The 27,724-nt window shown below is 45.1% G+C and overlaps 1 protein-coding gene across 2 annotated transcripts in view; it reads right to left on the bottom strand.

The window, feature by feature from the left end:
• KIF5C (kinesin family member 5C) overlaps positions 1 to 27,724 on the bottom strand; it is a 167,541-nt gene that overhangs the window by 103,473 nt on the left and 36,344 nt on the right. For both annotated transcript variants that reach the window (XM_067741992.1, XM_067741993.1), the window contains exon 2: positions 7,569 to 7,659. In XM_067741992.1, the coding sequence (XP_067598093.1) occupies positions 7,569 to 7,659 (91 nt within the window). The remainder of the gene's footprint in view (positions 1 to 7,568; positions 7,660 to 27,724) is intronic.

The following is a 27,724-nucleotide window of genomic DNA, read 5'->3' on the forward strand; positions in this document are numbered from 1 at the left end:
ATCGGGAATTTCTTTTAGTTAAACAAGAAGCAGACTGTGCCCCACGCTGCAGGCCGCTTCCCTCTCTCTCATCCAGGGACAAGGGGAGGCGTGCGGACAGATGGACTGACCCTGCTATGAGCTGACGATTTATCTGTGGGAATTCTTTCAAAGCAGCAAAGGTGATTAAAATATATTTAGTGCTCATTTCCCTCGATCCTACTTCATCCACATAAACATCACTGAAAGCGGAATGATGCATAATTAATATTCCCTGACCCACCATCTCTATATAAAGGGAGGAAGTCCTCATTCCTAAAAGCACGGAGGGGTGGGGACAGGAGCCCCATAAGGGGGTGTCCTCTCCAAGGCCACTTACAGAAAAATCAAGCCAGCCAATCAGCTCCATCTATTTCAGGCCCTGATTAGGTTGGTTGGTTTGCTTTCTTGGTCTCTCTCAATTTTATGATGCTGGTTAGTTTCTGCTGTTTTGTTGGGTCTTTTTTTTTTTTTTTTTTTTTTGCGGTACGCGGGCCCCTCACTGCTGCGGCCCCTCCCGTTGCGGAGCACAGGCTCCGGATGCGCAGGCTCAGCAGCCATGGCTCACGGGCCCAGCCGCTCGGCGGCATGTGGGATCCTCCCGGACCGGGGCACAAACCCGTGTCCCCTGCATCGGCAGACGGACTCTCAACCACTGCGCCACCAGGGAAGCCCCTGTTGGGTCTTTTAAAAAAAAAAATTTTAATGCACATTGTACTGGTCTGAGGTTTTGGAGTGTGAACTGGGATCAGAAAAGAAAGCAGGATTTTCCCTCGGGTAGCTAAAAAAAGAAAAATTAAGTGGCAGTTTTTTTTAATCCTGGCAGCCCTCAAGAGTTTGTGTCAAGCTATATTGAGAGAGAGAAAATGTTCGCACGTATCCAACTTCTGGTAATGGTTTCCCTGGTAACGGGGGAAGCAAAAAACGTGAAGACTACAGTGTAAGGGTTGGAGGTTCAAGCTTCAGTTTTCTCAAAAGTGCCAACTTGCCCAGAGAAAAGATTTCTACAGTCTGAAAATGGTGGCCAGAGTGGAGAGCTTCTACACAACCACAAATGTGACAGGCTTTCAGGGACCAAAGAAAGTGGTCTCCACCCTTGGTGGTTGTTTTCAAATTCTACATATCCATGGCACAAACAACTCCAGACAACGAGAATTTCAGCCACAATCCCAGCGCTAAAACTCCTGTTTATTAGAGACTAAACCTCTCCCCCACACTGAAAGGGCTTTCTTTCTTATCTTAAGTCCCTGTGGAGGAAGTAGCCTGGGACGACCCCTTACCTCAGGTGTTGGGGCAGGAAGACGGCAGCCAAGGCCAGGGGTCCAGCTCCCTGGGTTCCTCATCGCAGCCGCTGGCCACCCTACTCATTCGCCTGCACATACAGGCGGCCCTGAACAACTGCCCCACGCTGAAGAAACCTCAGCTCAGAACCCAGCTCTGCAGATGGGAGAAAACCCAGCACTTGCTTCTTCCTCCGCCAGGAAGCAGTGGGACCAAGGCATCTGAATGTTGCCCCGCAGACAACCCCCAGGCTCAGTCCAGCCCTCTAAATCCACCCTCACTAAGAGAATGCACAATCCTCCTAACTCCTAGCGAGTCACCGCTCACCAAACTCCCTCAGGTTAAGGACTGGGGCACATATATGCAAACAAGAGCTCACGGACAGCATCGCTTGTTTGGGGTAGAGAGCTGAGAGGCACACGAGACTCTTACTTGGAGAATCCCTGATTCTTTGCTGCAGCTATTTCAACACTGCGGGCAATTTCTTATTTTTTTTTTTTTTTTTTTGAGAAAAAGAGAACACATAAGAAAAGCCCATTAGGACAAACTCCGTGTGGCCTTTTTTTTTTAACATCTTTATTGGAGTATAATTGCTTTAGAATGTTGTGTTAGTTTCTGCTGTATAACAAAGTGAATCAGCTATACAAATACATATGTTCCCATATCCCCTCCCTCTTGCATCTCCCTCCCTCCCTCCCACCCTCCCTATCCCAGCCCTCTAGGTGGTCACAAAGCACCAAGCTGATCTCCCTGTGCTATGCGGCTGCTTCCCACTAGCTATCTATTTTACGTTTGGTAGTGTATATATGTCCATGCCACTCTCTCACTTTGTCACAGCTTAACTTCCCCATCCCCCGTGTGGCCTTTAAAGTGTTCAGAATCATGTTACAATTAATTTGTTGTTGGAGAACCCACCTCTGGTGCTCAAGGTTGAACAGGGCTGATGCCGCCCTCTATCAACTGGATTCCGAATCAGAAGGTAATTTTAAAAGAAAACAGAAAACTCTTCAAACCCAGTGTTCTCTACTTTCTTCCAAACTCCAGGTCTGGGGGAGTTTGTTTGTTGTTGAGGCTGTATTTGCTTATGAGAGGAGAGGAGAGGCCGGGAGGGGGGCGCAGCACAAAAGTGCATCTGGGGCTGGACCACTGAGATACGGGGAGATGGACACCCGCCAAGCACAGAGAGATGAGGGAACAGGCCTGTGCTCGGTGCCACTGAGCCACACAACCAACCCGCCTGCCTCTCGCAGAAACAGCCCACAGAGAAAGGCACTTTCATCACGCTGAGGGACAGGTCCCGGGGCCGAGGAGAGCATTTGTTTCAGAGTCTCCGCCATAACATAATGACTGTTTCTATACACCAGCCACAGAGCCAGGAACCAGCCCAGCTGGACAGAACCTTTCTTTGTGATGGAGTCTGGCGTGATGTGACCTCAGCTCACACCACACAGCCAGCGGCGCCCCACGAGCACAGCACACGTCCATCGAGCGGCCAAGCAAACCCAAAAGAGAGAGTCCACAGCGGGTGGGAAGAGCCCTTGGAGGGAGGAGTGGAACGGGGTCCTTGAAAATACTTGCTGCTACCCGGTGCAGCCTTTAGACCCAAGCTTTCCATCCTAGGTTTTATTAGTTCTGAGTCCAGGTCTTGCTGAAGCAGAAGAGCTAGTTCCATTATCAGGTAAGAATCTGGGGAAGACATAATCATACCTACGCACCAGGGTGCCTGAGGAGGCTGCTGTGGCCTCCTATCGACTCTCCAGGTGAAACACTGGCCTGGTCGTGGCACCAGAGCCCCTGGCAATAGTGGCTGCAACTCATCCCTGGCTTGGAATCCTAAGGCTTTTGCCAGCCAACCACACTACTCAGGCAGGCGGTGCCCAGAGAACGCAGAGGCCGTTCTGCCGAATGCCAGAGGCCAACCAGGATACTGGCCCCACCAGTCCGAGGGCAGGCACTGTGCCCAGGTGAGGGCGTGCAGCGTCTTCAGAATGGAAGTGTGTCTCACTATCGGCAGACAGCCAGGGCCACCCTTCAGCTCTGGAACCCAGTCTCCGTTCTCCGTTCTCTCCCCTCTCCCCTTCCCCACCGCCATTCCTACCCCTGTCTTTTTGCAATGTGGTCCATATGGTCTGATGGAAAAGGAACAACTCATAAAATAATTATCAAATGCTCATTATGGGCCCACCAGAAAAGTGGGGGCAGGATAGTAAAATTCAAGTAAGTCAGACGAACTCAGGTTCAAGGCCCAGCCTCGCTTCACTACTCCCTCAACGACCTGGCCAAGTTACTTCACCTCAATTTCCTCTTTAGTACAAAGGGAATAATAATGTTCACACCTCATAAAGTTGTAAAGATTTAAAATGCAATAACATACGTAAAATGCATACAGGGTGCCTGACAGATATCAGCAGCTAAATAAATATAATTCTTCTTAAGAGTCATGTATAATAAAATAAAATAGATCTGATAATATCCTAAGCTTGTGACTCTTCAATGGGTCCACATCACCTATAAGATAAAGCCCTTCAATTTCTATCAAATTCTGGTCCAGTCTAATTTTTTAGGTCTCATAGCCATGCACCCTGTACCATTCTAAGCTGCCCATATAATTTGGGTCTTTATGCTTTCGCTTTTGCTATTTCTTCTGCTTGTACCACCCTGCATTTTCTATGCTCCTCAGAACCCAACCTTTCCAAGAAGCCTTCATTCTCCAATCCTCCTCTCTACCCACCAAAACCAGTAGTGACTTTCTTCTGTGCTCCCATAGCATTTTGCACACACCCATCCTAAAGCACATAATCCCCACGTGTATGATAATTGTGCATGCGTCTGTCTCTTTCCCTATACTCAAAGATTCTTGTAGTCTTACGTATCTTGGTGACTCCAGTCCCTAGCAGTACTTACCACATGGCAAATACCTAATATACTTTCATAAAAATATGAATGAAAGAAACAACTAAATGAATGCAATTTAAAGAAATTAGAACTGGAAAACAAGAAACCATCTTCTCTAGCACTGGCTGGTCTACATCCAGTTAATTTGGAAGGCAAATGCCAGGGGTGGCTTCTGTAGGCTGGGACGCAGTTACTCTTATTTCAGTAATAGTGTCCGGTAACCACGGTTTTTAATTCCTAGGGCATCCATAGGAACCTTTCTATTTACCATGCTGGTACTCACAAGCCCTATAACCTCTTCTAGAAGAACTGGAAGAGATTCTACAGACGCTTTCAGAAGATGTTTTGAGAAATACACACCAGATAAAAAGGGGAGCGTGGGAGGTGCCAGGATTCTACAATCAAATGTTCGAGATGTTTTTTTTTAACTCAGTGAAGTTGAAGGGAATGCAAAGACTGAGAGAGAATAAAGCTGTCCAGTTAAAAGGAGTCTTCCTGATCTCAAAAACATTAAGGGTTTAGATAGACTTGAAAAGAAAGCTCACCAGTCCACTACATTACCATGAATCACAGAGACTGCGATTTAAACTTCCTTTAGAAGTCATTTGATTCAATTCTTGGCCTCTAGAAAAAGAAGACCTCCACTGCACCACCTTCCATACTTGATGTAAATAGGGCTTGTCATGGCCACAGATGCCTCAGCTGTACCTAGTAATGTATTCCAAGCAGTTCTTTCTTATATGCCTACATTTTATCTTGCTGATGCAGAAATACACAGCCACTTCCCCTCACACTAGCCTCAGTGGATATTAAAAAAAGTTAAACTTGGTCTTCATTATGCCCCTAATAATTTTCTTTCAAGGGAGAATAAGATACTCTTTATTGCTACAAAATGAGTATGTTCGTGTTATATGTATGGTGCCCAAGAAATGTCTGTTTACTATATCATGTCAGAGCCTGATTTTATTCTATTATTATTATTTTAATTAATTAACTAATTAATTAATTATTGGCTGCGTTGGGTCTTCATTGCTGCACGCGGGCTGTCTCTAGCTGCAGAGTGCGGGGTCCATTCCTCACTGTGGCGCGCAGGCCTCTCACTGCGGTGGCCTCTCTTGCTGCAGAGCATGGGCTCCAGGCATGCGGGCTTCAGTAGTTGTGGCACGTGGGCTCAGCAGTTGTGGCACACAGGCTCCAGAGCGCAGGTGCAGCAGTTGTGGCACATGGGCCCAGTTGCTCCGCGGCATGTGGGATTCGATCCTCCCAGACCAGGTATCGAACCTGTGTCCCCTGCATTGGCAGGTAGATTCCCAATCACTGCGCCACCAGGGAAGTCCCGATTTTATTCTAAATAGTTTTCTTTGTGGCTCACTATATATTTGGGCCTCAAGTTATCCATAGTTAGGGTGTCCACAGGAACCCCCCAGGGATTGCCCATTTCTGGCATTTCATATATTATAGAGAATTCCAAGCGCTGAAAGGACCCAAACTTATCTAGTAAATAAAGACTCAAAGATTATTATTATTGTTTGTTAATCACAGGATTTTTAAAAAACAGAGTGTATCCATCTCTAATTACAATGTCAACTTAGAGAGGGCAGGTATGTGTTTAAATGGCCCTAACGCTTAGCATAGCACATAGTAAATACTATTTAGAGCTGATAATGAAGGAGGAGAGAAAAACAAGGTAATTCTGGCTCATATGTGATTAATCTTACTTTAATAAAAATATGGAAGAGTCTGACAATAGAGGGGAAGGAGGGCTGACTAGAAGCAAACTAGAGCTATATATTCCAGAAAGAAAGAGCAAATATGTTTAGATAGAAAGAGAAGCAAAAGAGTAGAAGTAGAGAGAAGACAAAAATTACCACCAGATACAGGCCCAAACGATTAATTCAAAAAAAGCTCATATTCAGGCATATTTTTTTTCTCTTCAATTTTCTATAATAATCTTACTGTGAACACCGTCTAATTTAATTGCTGTCTGCAACAAGAATGTGAATAACCATACACCTCAGCAAGGAACATTACATTCTGATGGGTGTCTCCCACGCAGGTGTCCAGGGTCAGAATTAATCTAACAGATGTACCCAGGGCTGATTTTCACGCATTTCAAGTAGTTAGGTTAGTCAGCTCAGCTTCTAAAAATAAGTGGATCTAATATGACAAGATGTTTGGGGTTTTTTTGTTTGTTTGTTTGTTTTACTTTTCACTCTTTGAATCTAGCACTGCCTATAAAAGTGGCAGCATCAAGACATTTGAAAGCACAATAGCTGCAGCATTCAAATTTGAAGGCAAGGATTTAAGGATGAAAAGCAAAGTATGAAAGGCAAAGATGCCCCTCAGCTCTGTCCAGATGGTGAGCTCCCCAAAGGCAAGCTCCACCCTGCCCCCGATTTAAAAGGGCAAGGTAGAGCAACGTGTAAATTGCTTTGTCTCCTTGCTGTTATTTTGACACAGATCCTTCAGGACCAAGGCCAGTCCCAGAGAATAGGATTGATCTCTAAGACACAGATTCAGGCTTCAGGCTACCTATGGGGAAGAACAAATGTCAGGATCTGGGTGGCATGCTTGAAAGTGGGTTAGATGAAAGTATCATTGAGGAATGCTGACTAGCAAGAACAACTCACTAACCAGCAAGGTAATGTGATCTTAGGATGCTGTAGAAAATTCCTTGATGCCCAAGAATTTCCCACATTTAAAGCTTCTTCCTGAAGACTATACTTTCAGGGATCATTTCTATTGACACATACATACTACTATATATAAATAGATAACTGTATAGCACAGAGAACTCTACTCAGTACTCTGTAATAGCCTATATGGGAAAAGAAGCTAAAAAAGAGTAGATATAGGTATACGTATAACAGATTCACTTTGCTGTACACCTGAAACTAACACAACATTGTAAATCGATTATACCCCAATAAAAAAATTTAAAATTAAAAAAGAAAAAAAAGCTTCTTTCTGAAGAGACAGATGCACAAAATAAATCAACCAAAAATACACAACTGGAGTCTCAGAATAGATATTTTTCTCCTGAGGAGGTACTATACCTTCAGCAGTCTTTCAGAACCATTACAGAAATAGCGTGACTATAGCTTACCTTGCTTTTAAACTTCTGGGTGACAGAATAACTCTGCCCAAAAGGTGGCAAAAGAAATAAAGAAATCTCCTTGGAAAGGAGGTATTGAGGAGTTAAATAACTTGCCTGACATCACAGCAAATCAGGGCCAGAACTCACTATAATTCAGTGTTTCCAATTAGCAGGCCTCTGCTTATGGTCAAAGGGTATTGATTCCTAGGCTGCGAATACCACTTACTGTCTTCCATTACTCTGAAGCGCCCCGAGGAAATGAAGAGTTAGCACTTACCTTTGACAATTTGCTTTGCACACGCGTTGTAAACCTGCTCTTGGGTCGTGGTGGGAGGCAGCACTCTGTCGAAGACATATGGCTTTCCTTGCTAGAAGGAAACGGCAAAGCACATTAGACGCTTAGGAAGAAAAGGCACTAATGGCACTAGTCAGACCATAGGCACTAAGTCACCAAGCCCACTCTTTAAGGCAGTTCCTTACCAAGACTAGGGAAATTTTCTTTCTTTTTTTAAAAAATAAATTTATTTATTTATTTTTATTTTTGGCTGCGTTGGGTCTTTGTTGCTGTGCGCGGGCTAAGCGCGGTGAGCGGGGGCTACTCTTCGTTGCAGTGCACAGGCTTCTCATTGCGGTGGCTTCTCTTGTTGCGGAGCACGGGCTCTAGGCACGCGGGCTTCAGTAGTTGTGGCACTCGGGCTCAGTAGTTGTGGCGCATGCGCTTAGTTGCTCCACAGCATGTGGGATCTTCCCGGACCAGGGCTCGAACCCATGTCCCCTGCATTGGTAGGCGGATTCTTAACCACTGCACCACCAGGGAAGCCCAAGACTAGGGAACTTTTCTAACATGAACGACATGTTTGTGTGTGTGTACCGTATGTTAAGAATATACTGTTTGTGTGTGTGTACTGTATGTTGAGAATCGGAAAGGAGAAAGAAGAAAAACATTTTTTTTTCCTACTTGAAGCACCTTTTCTGATGAAATGTAGGTTGACACGTCATTCACGCATTTAAACAAATATTTAGTCACTGAGAGTTTCTTCTGATCCAGGCATAGACTAGATGCTAACCAAATCAGAAGACAGTCCTGCCTGGAGAACATTCAATCAAATGTGACAGCTATAATGAACAAGAAAGCAAACACACAGGAAAATGCAACATGCCTAGGAATAACGTAAAGGGACAGAGGGGATGAGAGAAGGCCAAAGAAGACCTCCGTGAAGCAGTACCAGTTAAGTGGATCTTTAAAAGATCAGAAAGGTGAAGAACCGCGGAAGAACATTCCAGGCAAAGGGTGGAGCAGACAGGAAGGGGCCTGGAGTGCTCAAGGAACTAGAGGGTGTACAAGAGGAGATGGGAAAGGAAATTAGCCAAGGTAACGCACTTGGATTTTATTCAGTGGGAAGATGCCATGATCTGATTTAAGAAGCTGCTCTTAATAGCCAGATATTATTGCTCTGTGTCCTAGATTACTCTAGTGTTTTCTTCACATGCATAAGTGGTGTCTTAACTGGGTGGAGGCTTTGGAGATAAAGGGGGGCCTCTACATAAACATATTTATAAATATATAAATCAAGTGCTCTCCCCAGGTGTGGGCTCTGGGGATTTGGCCCGACACTGGGCTGTGTGCGATTGGAGGAGGGAACTGCCGGAGGGAAGGGAAGAGGTTCTGCTGAGGTGCTACTGACCCCGGAGGTGCAGAGCCCTGCACTCCACCACTCAGCGTTCAACAAGCAGTTACTGGGCGTCTCCACGCCCGGTGCTGCACACTGGGGAAGCAGGTAGGGAGGACAGACACAGCCTTTTCCCCGGGAGAACCCCCCATCACAGCACCTCTCCCCCACCAATTACCACCCAGGCAAGGGGTGGTCTTCCCCCGGCCCCTTCACCTTCATTTTCCCCAAGTGCAGAAGGGAGGGCAGGAGAAGAGAAGGGAGGAGAGGAGAGAGCCAAGAGCCTCCTTCACTCCCACCCTGCACCTCCTACACGTGGCTCTGGACACGGGGAACCACCCAAGGACAAGTCTGACACCTTGAAAAGATAACCGCTCATGGGGGATCCAAGGACAAGGCTTGTTACATCCCATAACCTTCACACAAAAGGAAGCACACAGCTGTCAGACCGGCTTAATATTTCACTCCTCTATGTCTATGGTAAAGCCACGTGCAGGTGAGGCTACGCGTTAGGGCTGTGCTCTCGAGCTTTCGTCTTTAAAAAACAAGATTGCGCCAACCAGGTAAACGAGCTACTTCCAGCTTGGTTTTAGAAAAAAATGGAGAATTTTCAGGTACGATCAAATTTTGTTTTTATACAAAGCAGCAGAACCATTCGTTCTGTTAAAATTCTGGAAGGGGATTATTCCCTGATGTTTTGTTCCCAGCAAGTCTCATTCACTCAGTGAATCTAGTATTGGGCTGAATGACCACGATTATACTCCTCACTGCAATCTATTGCCAACGATCAGCCCACCATATTCTTAGCAGCTTTATCTATTTGTAAAAGTCAACTAAATGTCAGTAGTGTAAAAGGTTAGAATAAACATTTACAGAGTTTGCCTAAGTATTTGTCGTCCGCTGAACCTTCTGGAAAGAAAATGCAGCTTTGATTAATTTAAAACAAATCCATCATTTCTCCAAACTTGATGAGAATCACCAAAATAAACCGTCTTGCGTACAGCATGATCCTGCTTTAGGTTTTAGAGAAAATGCACTTGACACAGCAGGGGAAAGGACCTATTAAATTATAGTATATGATACAAAAAATAGGAGTCCCCAATTTTGCCCTTTAATTTAAAATGTTTGTTGGAGTGTGCTGTGCTTTCACTTTAAAAGACGTAGAAAGCAAGAAATCTCTACTCTTCATTTCAATAGTATCACATTTACCAAGTGACAAACGCATAATATAACAATTTTCCATAAGCTGAAGGTAATTCCCAAACAGAAACTGCCTTCGAGAAAAGAGAAAATTTAGAAAATGATTTGTTATGAGACTTATCTTGTCAGGATTAGAACATAAATTAGTTAAAAATGTAAGCATTTTTATGTGTCTTTTCATGCACTGAGGCGGTCATAGGCTTTTATTTTTAAGAACTGACTTGTGGCCCAGTGTGCCAGCTGTATATACAACGGCCATTTAAGCAAAAATAACAACGAACTCATCACTCTCTGCTGTTTTGGTAAAGAAATGAAAATCTCACAAATCCTGGTCGAGACTGCAGCAAAGACCCCCAGGAGACAAGAGTCTCCCTGCTTCTGATCCCACTGTGGCTGAGGGTTTCTGTGGGCAGGCCATGGGCCCAGCTTGCTCTAGTTGTCACTACATTTGCAGCTGCAGAATAAATTTTGGGGTTTACATCTTAATATGGGTGCTGGGTGCTAACATTTGAAACTGAATGATGAGGTCACCAGTTACTCCTTCTGGAGACACTTTCCTTTCCAGGCACCTATTCAGCACATGGTCCTCTGAGACCTCTCTGGCCACTCTGCCCGTGACCTTTGCTGATGTCTCTTCCAGACTTCTGAGTGACAGTGTGTCCTGGACCCAGACCTCAGCCTCCTCTCTGTAATTCAAATGAACATGTCAGCCTTCAAATCTCACCCAAGCTCCAGATTCATATACTCAATCGCCTGCTAGACATTTCCACTTGGGTGTCCATTAGCCATCTCAAACTTGACTGGACAAAACAGAACCATCAAGCCCTCTATGTCTGAGTAAGAACTGCACCACCAATCACCTAGTACTCAGGCCAAAATCATCCATCACGTCCCATAGATTCCAAATCCAAAATATACCCCAATTCTATCACTTCTCACCATCTACACCACATAACCCCAGTCCAAGCCACCATCGTTTCTCATCAAGACAACAGCTACAGTCTCCTGACCGGTCTCCCTGCCTCCGTTCTTGCTCCTAACAATCCAATCTTCACTTAGCAGAGTGAGCTTTCTAGAACTGTAAATCAAATGGTATCATCCCTCTTAAAATTCTCCAGTGGCTCCTATTATACTTAGACTAGACCCTCTCCACCCTCAGCTCCCTGCATTCTCCTCCATCTTACTACAGCGTAGCCCACTGGACTTCCTTCAGTACCGTACTTATTCCTCAGCTCAGAGCCTTTGCTCTTAACGCTTCCACCTTCTTGGAATTCTCTCACTGCAGATCTTCACTTGGCTCACCACAGATCTTCACTTGGCTGTCTCTTCATCCCCTGCCGGATGTCAACTCCAACTTCTCCTCCTTTGAGGGCTTCCGTGACGCTAAACTAAAGCAGCCCCACCCCACCCTGACATCACTTTCTATTACATTACCCTATTTGGTTTGCTCCACAGAAATTACTATGTGACCCATTGTCAACGAATCAAATGGACCACTACTATTAAAGCATCTAACCGGCTAAGACAGAAGCCATATAAATGCCAAGACCTAATTGCATGTTATGCAAACCTGCTGCAATTTATGAAAGGAATCTGGATGGGACACACACTCCACGTACATTACAACTGAAAATAAGGTAACCCAGCTTCGCCATGGAAGTCTCTCGCAGAGCAGTGCTAATTGCATGGGAGCAGTGTAGCTAAATAACTTACCAGGATCACGTACAAAAAAATAACAGCAGATGGTTCTTACATTTTTATAGTTAAAATTAAAAAACAAAAAAGTCAAACCACCAGAATTCCTATCACGTTATTGAGAGCAAAGTGTCTGTGAACTATATGGCCTGTCTGACCTGTTACCCAACAACTGTTCCCCATCCTGGAAGGAATATTACTCTGGGAGACAGAAGAAAGCAAAAGACCCACTTAAAGTTTTAGAAAATGGGCACCAGGAGAGAGGTTAAGGAAACTGAAATTAATTATGCCCAAGAAGAGATAATCAAGAGGTAATCTAATAACAATCTCTGAGACCAACCAAGGGTTGTGACCAAAGGGGGCCAATGATATAAATGATTTTTCTTCTATCTTTATTAAGAAAGAAACAGGAAAAAAAGACTTAAATTTCCACAACAAGATATAAACTCACTCTGTGGGATTATCTTCAGACACTGAGTAGAGGAAGTGATTACTGAGAATATCACTAACCTCTCCATCCCAGGTGTTTGCGCGACTTCACTCCTGAAAGTACAGAATATGACAAGTTCTTCCTGTGCTGACCACCTTCTCACTACTGTCCACCAACACCATCACCAGCCACTGTGATCCAAATCCTTTTATAGTTTATCTCTTTTAATTCTCACAGTAACTCCATGAGGTAGGTATTATTATCTCCATTTCACAAACTGGAAAACTAAGGCCCAGGCACATCACCAGCTCTATTACTTTGGGGAAATTACTTTAAGTCTCTAATTTCAAGTGTTCTTCCTTTACATCATGCTGTTTTCCTAGGTAGCTAATGATTTACTGGAAAAGTAGGAGACACATGGAACAGCAGATGTTAGGACTAACATGAAAGATGGAAGCAAAGCGATTAATGAGGCAACAAAAGACAGAGAGCCCTACCATAGCCTACAGAAGTGGAGACAGTGTTAACCATGAAGTTGGGATTGATAGGAACCCAATGAGGAAAGAAGGGCTTAAGATCAGGAAAGAAGGACAAGACTGGCAAGAAACACGGTGGGCATTATGCACATGGCAAGGCTTCCTTGCAGCAGAAGGAATTAAAAACAGGTGAAAGCCAACCAGAGGCAAGGAAAAGGCAGATGTAAGACTTGTTATGAAAAGAAGGAGTTATTAAGAAAAATTCTAAAATTTTTCAGAGCCAAAACGTCCTTGGTCCAAACCCAGCATTGTGTTTTACAAACAAACAAATGAGATTGGGAGAGGGTAGATGACCTGCAGAAAGTCACCCAGCCAGTTAGGTGGCTAGCAGGTCTGTGCCTGGAATCCAGACCTCCTGGCTCCCTGTGTCATGCTCTGAGAGTTCTGGCTTTAGAATCAATTGCTCTCTCTGAACATCAAGGAAACAAGCACGAGCCTCTGGTACTTTTTTCCCCTGCTTTCTTCCCCATCAATTCTAAATTATTTCCAAATATACAATTGATTAGTTCAACAAAGAGTTCTTGCTATGAGAGCTGGAGCAGTACAGCAGGAGAATGAGAATCATGGCCTCTCAGAGTTAACAGGAACTTGAGAGTCAGCCCATCCAATGCCCTCCCAATGCACAGCTCTCATCTCCACAGCCCTGCGAGGCAGCAGGGAACCTGCACGACACTCAACTAGCTCCAAATGTTAGAAAGTTGTGTTCTTGGATCGATTTAAAATCGGCATCCCTGAAGCATCAGACCTGGCGCTGTCCTCCAGAACAAGACAGACCAAGGCTCTTGGCCTACATTTACGTGGCAGTTTTTTTTCACTTTGGGAGCTAAGTGTTCAACATCCAAATCTCTTTTCTCTGAGAGAAAAAGGCAGATGTGCTTCCTTCCGGAAAGGTGTATGGATTTGTCTAGAATTGAAGGACTCCAAAGACGTCCAAGGTTAAGACATCAGTAAAACATTATATTAGTTTGCACAAGAATAAATCAAATAAGATAAACACATAAACTGTCCAGGGCTTGGCAAACAATCGGAAAGAATGTTTCTAAAACATTAACTAAAAAGCAGGAAGCCTTTGGGTTAATGTTGATACTCATTTTTTTATTGACACAAATATTCTGCCAGAATAAGTTTTGTTTTGTGTTGTTTATTGAAATACAGCTCACATACCATGAAATTCACCCCTTTAATAAGCAAGTACAATTCAGTGGTTGTCAGAACATCCACTAGGTTGTGCAACCATCACCTCTGTCTAATTCCAGAGCATTTTCATTCCCCTAAAGAGAAACTCTGTACACATTAGCAGTCACTCCCCAGCCTCTCAATTCCCCCTGCCCTGGGAAACCACTAAGCTACTTCCTGTCTTTACAGATTTGCCTGTCCTGGAATCATATGATATGTAGCTTTTTGTGACAGGTTTCTTTTACTTATAATGTTTTCGAGGTTCATCCATGTTGTAGAATGAACCACTTCATTCACTTTCATGACTGAATAAAATTCCACTGTATGCATTTACCACATTTCATGTATCCATTCACCAATTGATGGACATTTGGGTTGTTTCCAGTTTGGGGTTATTATGAGTCCTGCTATGAACATTCATGTAGGAGTTTTTACGTAGACATATATTTTCATTTCTCCTGGTAATGTAACTAGGAGTGGAATTTCTGGGTGATATAGTAACTCTATGTTTAACTTTTTGAAGAACTGACAAATTGTTTTCCAAAGTGGCTATACCATCTTACATTCCCACCAGCAGCATATCAGGGTTCTAATTTCTCCACATCCTTGTCAACACTTGTAATTATCTGTTTTCTTTATTATAGCCATCCTAGTGGGCAGGCAGTGGTATTTCTTGCTGATATCGGGAGAAGTTTTTAAATTGACACTTACATCATAAAATTTGTATTAATATATGTTATGGACACAGAGATGTTCCCAGGCATTGTAACACATTGTTGTGCTGTTATGTTAACATTTATAAAATGGCCTGGAATGAATCATCTTATGAAAACTATAAGTTATACACAACCACATGCTTTAAGAAAGAGAACAGTGGACCAGGAGGAGGGGACTTATAAAAGGATTTATAACAGTGTTTCTGTACTCCTCACTCCAGTAGCCAATACTTAATGTTGCCCAAAGAAGGCTGCCTACCAAAATATAGTGGAAATGAACCCAAATACACGTGGGTATAATTCCCATTTCTCTGAGGCTCAGTTTCCTTATCTGTAAAACAGAGTCAAGATTATCCACAATTCAGGCCTCCTGTGAGGATTAGATGTGCTCATGCAAGTAAAGGATCTAGGGCAGTGCCTGGTGTTACAGAAGATGCTCAAGACATGGTCAGTGTTATTCTGTTACGAAAAATTTGAGCCAATTTTCACGGGGCATTTGTACTGCAAACTTACTCAGCAGTGACCCTTTAAAGGAAGGGATGCTAATAAGTGATAATCATTCATGATGTACCAGCTCCGAGACGTGGCATGCCGGTGCCCGTACCACACCCAAGTGCCAAATCACACCCCAGGCATCTAGGCCCCCAGGTCTGCGACTCGTGAGCTCTGCTCCACAGAGCATGGGGGCTACTTAATTTCCAGGGGTCCTCGTAAAAGTTACTCTGTTCTAAGGCCATCTCCTACACTCTTTAAAAATAAATAGAATTTCCATGTTCAGTCATAAAGCTTGTTCAGGAAAGCAGAGGAGCTGTGTCTGGTACAGGCACTTGCAGACTCACCAGCTTTGCTATTACAGATTTGGACCCTCCTGGAAACATCTGTGATTATACCAACTGCAAACCTAAAGTAGATGCTTCCAGGGTCCTGACCATATCCCCTCAATCTTCACCATTTCCACGCACACTGGCCTGACCTCCAGCATCTGCATCTCTGCCTGAGGGCTTTTCTGGCGCTGGAGCCCTCTCTGTCACCCGCAGCAGGCCAGAAGGACCTCCCCAGCACCAGCCCAGTGGTCTTCAACCAGTGACTGACAGAAGTTGGGGTGAACACTTCAGCTCCCTCACCCAGGGGTGGAAGGGGAGGGGAGAGTGACTCTGAGGCAGGTATTCCAAACTGGCTCCCAGGGTTCCCCACTGGGATGGAACTCCCATTGCACGTGCTGGTAACCTGGCGTGATGACACGCTCTCTGTTGGTTTCCTTCTCTTCCCTGTCTCACTTCTCCACTCTTCATCAGTGTGTCCAGGAACCACTTCCCAAAGAAACTTGAATTTGAATCCGTTCCAGTGTCTGCTTCTGGGAAGGTTCAAAGTAAGGCAAAATCCCAGACAGTTTTGCTCTTTCAATCAGTAAGTAGGTCCTAAGAGATTCGGGGTTTGTTGAATCACTGTCAAATATGGAGCCATCACATTTGGTTGATATCCAGACCAGGGACGGGGGGTGGGTGAGTGGAAATTGAAATCCTTATTAAAATTTAACAGGGTGTGGGTTTGGGACGCTGTCCTAGAAAAAGAGGTGACTTTTTCTTCATCAAAAGGTGCTGGTCACTTGCCAAGCCTTGGGTCCATGGGGCCACATCTGCCCAGAGGATTACCAATTTCTCGCCTACACAAATGAGGGCTCCAGGCTCCTGAAGATCCTGACCTAGCAGAGTATCTTGTACATAGCGGTACAGGGTAGGTGCTCAGTAAAATTCTGCTGCTGCTGATGATGACTAATGCCTGCAGACGAGCATGCAGGGTGCCAGGACGCCGTGAAATGGTGCTGGGGTGCTGGAGGGAGGGACGGAATCCATACTCATTGTCTCTCTCCAGAGTATCAGAAACGTCAGTTGTTACTGACCATACTCGTCCCCCACCTCCAAGATTTTAGCAGTCAAGGAGTTGCCCTATCTTTTTCTGCATCCCTTTACTCCTCTTTACCCCATCACCTACCTTCCCGTATATCTGGAACTGGCCTGCAAATTCCCAGAGCAGAAAGAAACCTCCCTGTGCCAAAGCATCCCGTACCCAGCAGTGACCAGCTCTTTCCCATCACCGTTACATCCTCTCCTGGGTCCACCAATCTGCAAATGTAGCCTCACAAGGAAACCCTAAGGCCAGTCAGCCTGATTGTTCCCGTCAGCTGAACCCTCCAGCTCCATCTTCTCGCCACTCCACTGCCTGTCCCCATCTACGCTGGGATGACTCTGTGACCGGGGATAGAAAAGCTAAGCCAGAGCTGGGCGCAGACATTCCCATCTCCCTCCCCACACTGGCTCTGTGCCCCAGGGAAGGAGCTTGGTGCCAGTTCTGGCCAAAGCCAAGGCTGTTCCCAGGAGAGGCTGCAATAAAACTGACGTCCGTGAAGCCAGTGGAAGCAATTGGCTTCCACTGGAGTTGCCAAGGCAATGCCAACCTCTGCACGTCTTGAGAATGAACAAAGGCAACACACAAGCATGAATCTTGTAAGCCTTCTTCCTGTAGGGAACCAGCCTCAAATTCTTTCCTTTCTGCCAAAAGTCCTGTGCATGGACACACAAGCACTGTCAAAATCACAGACAGCTACGAAAAAACACTCTGGGAAGGCAAAGTGCCCAAGGGACAATGAAGAAATTCCAAATTATTGCCTGGCTAATGGACAAAATGAAGACAGAAGCGTTACTTTTGTGAGAGAAATTAATGGGATCTGTGTTTCAAAAATAAGGTTCTTATTTGTATGTGATTTTCATTTCTTATCAAAATACAATGAACCCAGCCGTTGCCCTTCAGCTGTTCTGTACCCTAATCTACCAAGACGTAGAGATTAGGAGAGAGAGGAATTGATTCTACTCTAGGACCTCGTCCCACACATACTTTGTGACCTTAAACAATTTACCTATATTTTCTGGGTCTCTTCCTCTCTGACAAGTGAAAGATTGGCTGTTTCCAGCTCTAACATGTTGTAATAGTAATGAGGACCACAGCGGTTCTGGAATTTTTCCCTTTAAGAGTGGCTTCTGTCTTGACCACATAGGGCATGAGAGGAGGTAATCTTTAAACTGGAGTGAGCTCAATGTTCTATATACTTGGAGAAATGAATAAAAGTTGCTGCTGTAGTTGTTTCAGGAGATCTGATTTTCTGCCAAGTCAATTCGTGGGGAATAAAAAAATCAAACCTTTCTCACTGGAGAGAAGGTGAAAAGCTATTTCATTGAAGGGAGGGTTTATTTTGCCAAATGAAAGAGAGCAAAAACGACTCCGAGTCTTCCTTCTGGGGCACGCTGCCCTGGTGGCAGCTTCCTCGTGAGGCACTGGGCAATCCAGTCCAACTGCCACTCTGCAAATCTCTCCCAGTGATGCCAAGACTCCTGGTGGCATCTCCAACAACACGGAAGCCACATGGTTAACACATACATGTTCTCGTCCCTTTAGTTAAAAAATGAATTATAAAAACTTTTCCCCAGACCTGCACTTGACTAGGTATGGGGCGCACAGAGACTTCTGATAAACGTGCACTGCAAATATTCACTACAAATAGAACTAATATTCTACTAATTTTTTCACTCTTCAGAAACAGCTTACATAATTGTGATTTTCCCATGCATTGGACAGCAGTTTTGCTTTTATGGTATATTCAGGTCCCTCATCTCCATTTCTTCCACATGATTTTGGTGGCTGGGCAGGAATATTAGCTTCCCTTTCTGAAGAATAACTTCCCATGACCATATGCAAAGCAACAATTTGAGCTGAGACTGGGATCCAGAATTCCTGGTTCCCAGCCAAGCCTTCTACCCATAACACCATATTGCATCTTGTCATTGATCCTCCAAGAACATAGTTAGTCTCCAACTACAGATTTTCTAAGAATTCCGCACATTTGAGTTTAGAACGCAGTATAACTTTGCTTTTAAGGTTTTAACCTTGCTTTTACATATTACTGAAAAAACGACTCCCATACATTACAGAAAAGAATGTCCCACAAAATAGAAGGCTTCCATTAACCAAAACCAGCACCAGTTGTTAAGTTTGGGGTAGCTATGTTATAGTGGGCATCTAGGGTGCCAGCCCCGTTGAATTAGAGAGCATTAGCACTATAAAGGGGAGCTGCTCCATGCAAGCTCATTAGATCTTCCACATCCAGCGAAGCCTCGAATGGACAGGCTGGAACTCAGGATGCATAAGGCTCATGCATCCCAATCTAATGAAACTATATCGTCATCTAGGAGAACAGAAGTTTGACCCATGGAAGCAGACTTACCCAGTTAGCAAATGAGGTACTTGGGACACAACAACAACAACAACAAAAAAAAAAAATGTTTTGTTGTTGTTTTAAAGATTCAGTGTTACTGAATTCAGCCACAATTGTGTATTCAGCAAGCCTAAAAAAAGCTGTTTTAAGTGCAGTGGACACAGAAGGCTTGCATCTTTTAAAAAATTTAAATTTTATTTGGAGGATAGGGCACCATATTTGTCAGCACTTAAGGCACTGGAAGGTCTGGGTGACCACAAACAAGTTGGGATTTAAAGAGCAAAGTCTCCCAACACTTCCTTCTGCCTGCCCACGCCGCTCCTCCTGACTTGAAGTTCCACCATGTGAACCATTAACGGATCAGACAACAAGAGAAACTAGTATGGTTCCAGAAGGCTGTTAGAAATAGCTTTCTAGGGGCTTCCCTGGTGGCGCAGTGGTTGAGAGTCCGCCTGCCGATGCAGGGGACACGGGTTCGTGCTCCGGTCTGGGAAGATCCCACATGCCGCGGAGCGGCTGGGCCCGTGAGCCATGGCCGCTGGGCCTGCGCATCCGGAGCCTGTGCTCCGCAAAGGGAGAGGCCACAATGGTGAGAGGACCGCGTACCGCAAAAAAAAAAAGAAAAGAAAAGAAATAGCTTTCTCGTGTTCTGCCAGGAGCAGCAATTAGCTCATCAGATTCATTAGTTTATAGAACCGAGATAAACCAACTGTTCATTTCTGAGTAGACAATCAGGGAGGGGAGGAGTTTCCCAGCCAAACAGGGAGAGTCAGGACGACAGGAGAAGGTACCAAAGGTAAACGCGTCTCCTTCACCACCAGCCTAGGATGGGTCAGCAGGGAATTGTTTAAACCTATGACTCCACGCAGCTTTTGCTCAACTACTGTATCTAGGGTTAATATGCACCCAGTTATCTGAAGGGCTGCTTGTGGGTGCCTTCTCCTTTGAGAAGGGACGCTGTGTTCATCATTCTCATCCCACGTTTCCTTTCTGTATCTCCCTCTTCATTAGCACGTTTCAAGAAAAGGAAGGAGTTGGTGTGTTAATTATTTTTCCTTTTGTCCTTCAAACCACTGCTCCATCTCAGCCCTCCTTCTCCATCAAACTACTTAGAAGGAAGGTTGGTCTCTTGTTTCTAGTACTTCTCGCTCCTTCCCCTCACATCCGGCTATCTAATTTTTGTCCTCATTCAGCTGCTTTCTTAAAGAGCTCCATGGTCTGCTAATCAAATCTAAGCCCTCTGACAGCCTGCAACATCCTCAAAGTTTATACAGCGTTTAGAGTTATGCGGCAGCCCTGGCTTCTGGAGAAACTCTGACCCACTGTCTCCCTAGATACTGCACGCTGTCGCTCAGTACCCTTTCCTGTCTTCCTGCTGCTACTTCTCCTTGCTGCCAACGTGCCCGGTCCGGGAAGATCCCACCTGCCGTGGAGCGGCTGGGCCCGTGAGCCATGGCCGCTGAGCCTGCGCTCCGCAACGGGAGAGGCCACAACAGTGAGAGGCCCGCGTACCGCAAAAAAAAAAAAAAAAAAAAAAAAAAAAAAGAATGTCCCCAGCTCTCTCACTGGACCTCTTCTCTTCTCCTTTGCACCCTCCTCTTCTGTACTCTCTCCCATGGGAGAGCTCAATCACTTCCATAGTTTCAACCATAAGTTGTGTGCAAAAGGCTCACAAAAGTCCCCTCCTAACTCTGAGCCTCTCACCCATGTTACCAACTGTTTGATTAAAACCTCCAACTAGATGTCTCCAAATACCCTATACAATGGATGCTGACGAGAGAATCCATTGCCTTCTTCATCCTCATCTTCTCCCCCACCACCTTTTTCTACCCCTGTCCCCAATTATCTAAACTGAAAAGCTCAGAGTCATCTTGCCCACAGTCCTCCCTCACCACTGTCACCCAGACCATTGCCACAGAACAGTGGTTCATTTCTTTAGCCTATCTCTTGCTTTGCGTCTCAGCTATCATTACTTTTTGCCTACACTTGTGTAAGAGCCTTCTAGGTGGTCTGCTTGTCTCGCCTCCCTCCAGTGCATTCTACATCCTTTGCCAAATCCATCTACCTTTGGCCCTGCTCCTAAAAGATGGCACTCAATTACTTGCTAGGATGACCTACTATACATAAGTTTGATGCTTTCCACAATGCGGGACCAACTCAGAGGTGGGTCCTTCCCTGCCCAACACTCCAGTGACGTGCTCACAGCAACTTCCCTGCATCCACCTCACTGCTGCAACTGTTCCCTCTAACTGGAATAACAACCTGATACCTTTACCTTGTTATCTGTCAAAGCACTACCTGTTCTCTAAGATTCAAATGTTATCTCTCCCACGATAAAGCCTTTTCTTGAGCCTCTCAAATAGATGCCTGCTCTCTCTCACACACTTCATATCTCTCCTTTTCCGTCCCTCTCTCTCTCTCTTTCTCTCTCCTTTGAACTTCCATAGCACTTTCATATGCTTCCAGGAGGACTCTGATCTCAGATCACAAGCTACTTCATATTACAGTCACCCAGAAGCACCACGTTATAAGAAAGCAGGATCCACGGTCAGAGATTAGGGTGAGAGAGAGAGAACTTACTTCAGTGACTCTCACCTGCCAAACCCTGTGCTTTGCCTAGGTCATCACATAGATTTCTCACAATTACTCTCTAATATAACTATCACTCCTTGCATTTTACAAGTGACGAGGTCAGGTTCAGAGAGGTCCCTGACTTGCACAGGGTCACAAAGCCTGTATTATATTTGCTTCACACGGTATCAGTAAGAACCAACTAACAAAAAGCATACAAAATCACTTTACAAATTGCAAAGTACTGTACACATATTTGTTATTAGTGTTATAACCTATATTACCCTTCTATAGACTTTTAATTATTTAAGGACATGTTTTCTACTTTACCCGTCTTTGGATTCCTGGCAATATTTATAATAATTATTAAAAGTGCTTAAATAGTTGCTTAATTAAATTGGATTTCAGGTGCCATGTCTTGAATTAACTCCAAAATAAAAGTTGCCATTTATTGAGCAGGTGTGTGGGCCAGACATAGACCATCTCTAATCTCCAAAGCAAGGCTGGAAGGCTGGTATTACTGTCTCATTTTACAGGTGGGAAAATCAGAGTTCAGAGACAATCAGGAACAATCACACAACTAGTAAGGAGCAGAAGAAGGAGGGTTGGATTTCAAAGCTCATGATTCCCCCCCATTCCAGACTCCCAATCACAAAGATCCAGTTCACCTAAACACCAACACAATCCAACAATGTTTCTGCATCAGAGATGATTCCCATCCCTTAGGAGCACAGAAACATTATTTTCTCTCTTATACCCACAAGCACTGAGAGCCCCTCTCAGATTCCCCTCAATATTACCACACAGCTGGACGTATTTCATATATTGTTACAGATTCAGAGTTTCTCTTCTCACTGCTTTATTCAACAAATATTAACAGACTCCTTCATGTGCCAGGCACTGTTCTAGACACTGGGAATGTAGTGGTGATGAGATATGAGTTCCCTGCTTTTATGGGGCTTTTATTTGAATGGAGTGGGAGGAGACAGGCAATAAGCAATGAAGTCATAACAGAGATCCTTTCTGCTAGTGTTCTGACGTGATGGAAATACAGAGGGTCAGGAGGACGGCTCAGAGCATGTGACATCAGAGTGCAGGCTTGGAGGCTTGTGAGCCACGGGAAGGATGAGGGGCAAAGTACTCCAGACAGAGGCAACCAAGACAGTGCGGCCTTGAGTTAGCAGGAGCTCAGTTTGCTGGAAAGTGGGCTGGTGTGTTTGGAGAGCAAGGAGCAGGGTGGTATGAGATGATAGGGGAAGAGCCAGGCGGAAGCTTGGTGCTAGAAAGCCCTGTAGTACATCCTTGTAATGTACTCTTTTTTTAAAATTTTTTTTTATTGAAGTATAGTTAATTCACAATGTTGTGCTAATTTCTGCTGTACAGCGAAGTGACTCAGTTATACACATATATATTTTCTTAATATTCTTTTCCATTATGGTTTAATTCAAACCTATGTTCACAGCAGCACTATTCACAATAGCCAAACATGGAAACAACCTAAAAGTCCATTGCCAGATGAATGGATAAAGAAGATGTGGTACATATATACAATGGAATATTACTCAGCCATAAAAAAGAACAAAACCATGTCATTTGTAGTAACATGAATGCAACTAGAGATTATCATACCTTGTAATGTACTCTTAAGCAAAGGAATGGCCTGACTTGGCTTCTGCTTTTAAAAATATTACTCTGGGTTCCCTGGTGGCGCAGTGGTTGAGAGTCCGCCTGCCGATGCAGGGGACACGGGTTCGTGCCCCGGTCTGAGAAGATCCCACATGCCGCGGAGCGGCTGGGCCTGTGAGCCATGGCCACTGAGCCTGTGCGTCCGGAGCCTGTGCTCCGCAACGGGAGAGGCCACAACAGTGAGAGGCCCGCGTACCACAAAAAATATATATATATATTACTCTGTATGCTCTGTGGGGACTTAGTGTTTGGGGAGGGAACATGAAGTAAAAGAAACATGAAGACCACTTAAGAGGCCATTTAGAAGTCCACAAAGAAAGGGGGCAGCTTGGGTGGAGTGGGCAATGGAGATGGAAAGAGGGTGGGTAGGGGGGTGGGGACGCATGGTGCAAACGTGGATGACAAAGAACCACACACGATGGACTCTTGCAAACGTCCATGAGTCAGATACGATGATCGCCATGCAAGAGTCACAGGCCTCAGATCACTTAAAGTCAGCCCGACATCAAGGCTGACCAGGCCAGGAAGGCTTCACTCATCCTTATCTCAAAACACTCTTCAGAGATTGCCTCTCTTCCTTCAGCCTCCAGGTTCAGGCACACCAACGGGAGAGTCAGCCACATAGTCCAGAAATCAAGGTGAAGAGAGAGCCCGAGGGACCAAGTACCTCAAGTCAACATCTTTCATGCCCACAACGATCCCATGGAAGAGGTGCTATCATACACCCCCCCATATGACAGGGAGGGCAGAGTCCTCAACATCACTCAGTTGGGACACGGCACATCCATAATTGAGCCCAGGTCTGTCTGACCCCGTCGCCCACACTCCTCCAACCACACCACGTACAGAATCCAGAGACTTCACTGCAGGGACAATAAACTTCAGAGTATCTGGAGTGACTGTGAGTTGATAACACCCACCCCTGAAACTACTCTGGGTTCTCCTCCTTAACTTCCGTTTCCTCCATTTTTTTCAAAATTTTCTAGGTATGGGACTTCCCTGGTGGCGCAGTGGATAGGACTCCGCACTCCCAATGCAGGGGGCCCGGGTTCGATCCCTGTTCAGGGAACTAGATCCCACATGCATGCTGCAACTAAGGAGCTGGTGAGCTGCAACTACGGAGCCCGCCTGCCACAACTAAGACCCAGTGCAACCAAATAAATAGTAAAAACTAAAAATAAATAAATAAATAAAAATTTCCTAGGTAGAAAATATTTTCATTTATTTAACATATAATTATTGATGTTCTCTTGTGTCAGGCAACCTGCTAGGTCAATAGTGAGGAGGACACAGTTCCTAAGGACCAACAGTCCAGGGTCTGATGGGGGAGGCAAAGAAGCAGGAAAGGAAGGTGATTTTTCTCTCCTAGGTTCTTTAAACTCCATGAATGGTAAGGTTAAACGGATACTGGAGATCTAGCTGATATTTTCAGGGACTTCACTGCTTTGGTGCCACACTGGCCTCATTATGTTGATAACTTCTCATTCCATTTTATTATTCTGTAGGAGTTCCATCTAATAAAAAAATGTGTCAGCTTAAAAAATGCAAAGTCTCGGGCTTCCCTGGTGGCGCAGTGGTTGAGAGTCCGCCTGCCGATGCAGGGGACATGGGTTCGTGCCCCGGTCCGGGAGGGTCCCACATGCCGCGGAGCGGCTGGGCCCGTGAGCCATGGCCGCTGAGCCTACGCGTCCGGAGCCTGTGCTCCGCAACGGGACAGGCCACAACAGTGAGAGGCCCGCGTAACGCAAAAAAAAAAAAAAGCAAAGTCTCAGACAAAGCAACTCTTTTCTATTTTAAGCAGCCTTCAGAATAATAGCAGGGCTAACAGCACCTCACCAGACAGGTGAGCACAACGCTGGGAAGGGTAGTAAGACAGACTGCTTGTCAGCTGCTGGACCCAGGCACCATGGGGAGCAGAAATCATCTCCTTGGATCCCAAGACAGCCCCATGGAGTACAGAATATTAGGATGCCTGATTTACAGTTAGAGAAACTGAGGCTTAGGGTGGGAAGGTTGCCCAGTAAGTAAGTGTGGGATGGAACATGGGCCGTGTTCTCAACCCATCTTCTGTTCTGCTAAGGCCAGGGTGGGACTTTGCAATGACTAAGGGATTAGAAATATGAGACTGGACTGATGGACCTAGGTTTATTTTGTCTGGAGGAGAGAAATCTTGGAGGGTGATTCATCATAGCAAATTCAGGTCAGTTTTTAAACAAATTGAGACAGCTGCTCTCCATCTCCTGTGAGGGTAAAAGAAAAGACTCTCACGCTCAGCCTGACAGGTGAAGTAGATAAAGAACGTCCAGACAGTGGGGTCTTGCTGGACCCTGACAAGCTCTGGTGTCCCCTCTAATTGTTTGCCAAACCACAAATGCTTCCTCTTAATCCTACTCTTTCTTCAAGGACCATTTCACATCCCACCTGCTGAGAAGTCTTTTTCTCTGGTTATTTTCTTTTCTTTTGAGAATATATGTCTTCTCCCTAATTGAATGGCAATTCTCTGGAGGGAAGGAGCCAGGCCTTACCCAACCCCCTAGGTCTCTGATGCATTTCTCTGGAAAAGGCAAATGGGGATAGTGGTTCTAAAAGTTGCCATCTGAGCTGTCTGGAAAGGTCTACTCTCCACGCTGGTGAACCCCAGAATGCCCTTTCTACATCAATTCCATATCTGGGATTGAGGGCAATGCTGTAATGAAAGAAAAGCCAGGCCAGCCGAAACTTTCGATGTAAATGACAGCAACGGCATTTGAGTAGGTTGGAAAGATCTGAGACCGGGAAGGGACTTCCGGCCTGGAGTCTATGGGCTGAATCTCCAGATGACCCAAACGACAGGAAATCATCGCTTTTACTCTAAGAGAGCCCGCTGAGAGGCCCCAGTTGGACAAACGTCCCAGGCCTCTCTACCGAGCTCCCTTAATTCAAGAAGCCTCACAAGACGCGGCACCAGAGAGCCCCAAAGGGCTGATTTTAGATTAATCCCCCTTTGATGGGTCTGGAAAGCAGCTGCAACGTTGCCCTCAGTTTTCTAGCAACATCATGCCCTGAGCTCCAAGACTTCCTGCAGGAAAGCACCTCCCTCCCTGCGTTTCCAAAAAATCGATGAATGGGTATTTGACTAGATCTCCTCGGTCTCCACTTTCACAGCCACCTGCTTCCCTTGAGGCGCTCCTGCTTGCTCTCCTCCCTCTTCTCCTAGGTAAACCCATCGTCCCGCATCCCTGGTCCTGGCTCCATCTATCCCCTCCCACATGCGTCTCTGCCGGCTCCTCCTTCATTAGCTAAGAACATGCCCATGTCTTTACTATTCGAAAACAAACACTCCCATCCACCTTGTTTCTACCTTAACTTTCTGTGCCATCATCACACACCAAGCTTCTTAGAAAAAAGTAGAAAACCCTGCCTGCTTCCTGCCTCTAACTCACTCCTCAGTCTGTGACGGTCCCTGTGCTAAACGGGCACCAGCAAAGGCCTCTCAGTGGGCCCATCAGCAAACCCAGCTGCATCTCCTCTGTCATCACTGTAGAGCCCTTTCTGCGGCGTCTGCCCCCGTGCCCACCTCCTGCTTCCAAAAGGATTTCTCCTGCAGCTCTGCATTCTCTTGGCACTCCTCTGACTTCTCTCACTTCTCTTCTTTCACATCATTGGCCTTCCCTAGGATAAGGTTTTTGTCTCCCTTCCCTCTCTAAACCATCTTTTCCCAACTCAGAGATCTGCGTGCTACCATCACAATTTTTGCTGCAGCCATGTACCACCCACTCACTTTTAATTTAGCGTTTTTCTTTAAATCAAGTCATCTTTCCTTAAATACACTTTCAATGAAACTCTCATATTACTATTATAAGTGAAACACTAGTATTAAGTGCTGTAAATAAAAGGCAGTAAAAAATACAATGCCATATTAATGAATTCTAGCCAGATACCAATCCCTCCCAAGGGCTCCAAACCTAAGACCTGCTCTTTCCTTTCTTTAAAAGGGAAACTCCAAAGTATTCTAGATTAAAGGCTAGCACAACACTGAGGCTTTCTCATTGACAGAATCAGAAGGACTAAAAGAGAAATGAAAAGGAAATAACTTCTCACCATGGGATTCAATGTCATTTAAGGCCATGTCTGCGTACTGTTTAAAATTATCAACTACCAAGATAATACCCCTACTCAATACTAGGATTAGCTCTTATTCCCCCATGGTTCTCTCCAGGGGACTTACAAGTGTGACTTCTTCAACAGCTGACTATATTTCTTAGCTCCATTCTGCATGTCCTTAGAAAATGAAATTACAGACATAAAATGGAAACAAGATAGAGAGCAAACACCTGAAATGTCAGAACTGGTGCAGAACAGCAGCAATCCATCCAGGCTAGAGCCCAGATCCACCCCAGACGGGGCCATCCATCAGCGCTGGAGGCTGGAATGTGTCCAGAGACTGCCCGTCATCAACATCTAATCAATCCATAAGAAACAATACTACAGCCAGCATCTGAAAGGT

Source organism: Pseudorca crassidens, chromosome 6 (genome assembly GCF_039906515.1).
Source record: "Pseudorca crassidens isolate mPseCra1 chromosome 6, mPseCra1.hap1, whole genome shotgun sequence".
Lineage (NCBI taxonomy): Eukaryota > Metazoa > Chordata > Mammalia > Artiodactyla > Delphinidae > Pseudorca > Pseudorca crassidens.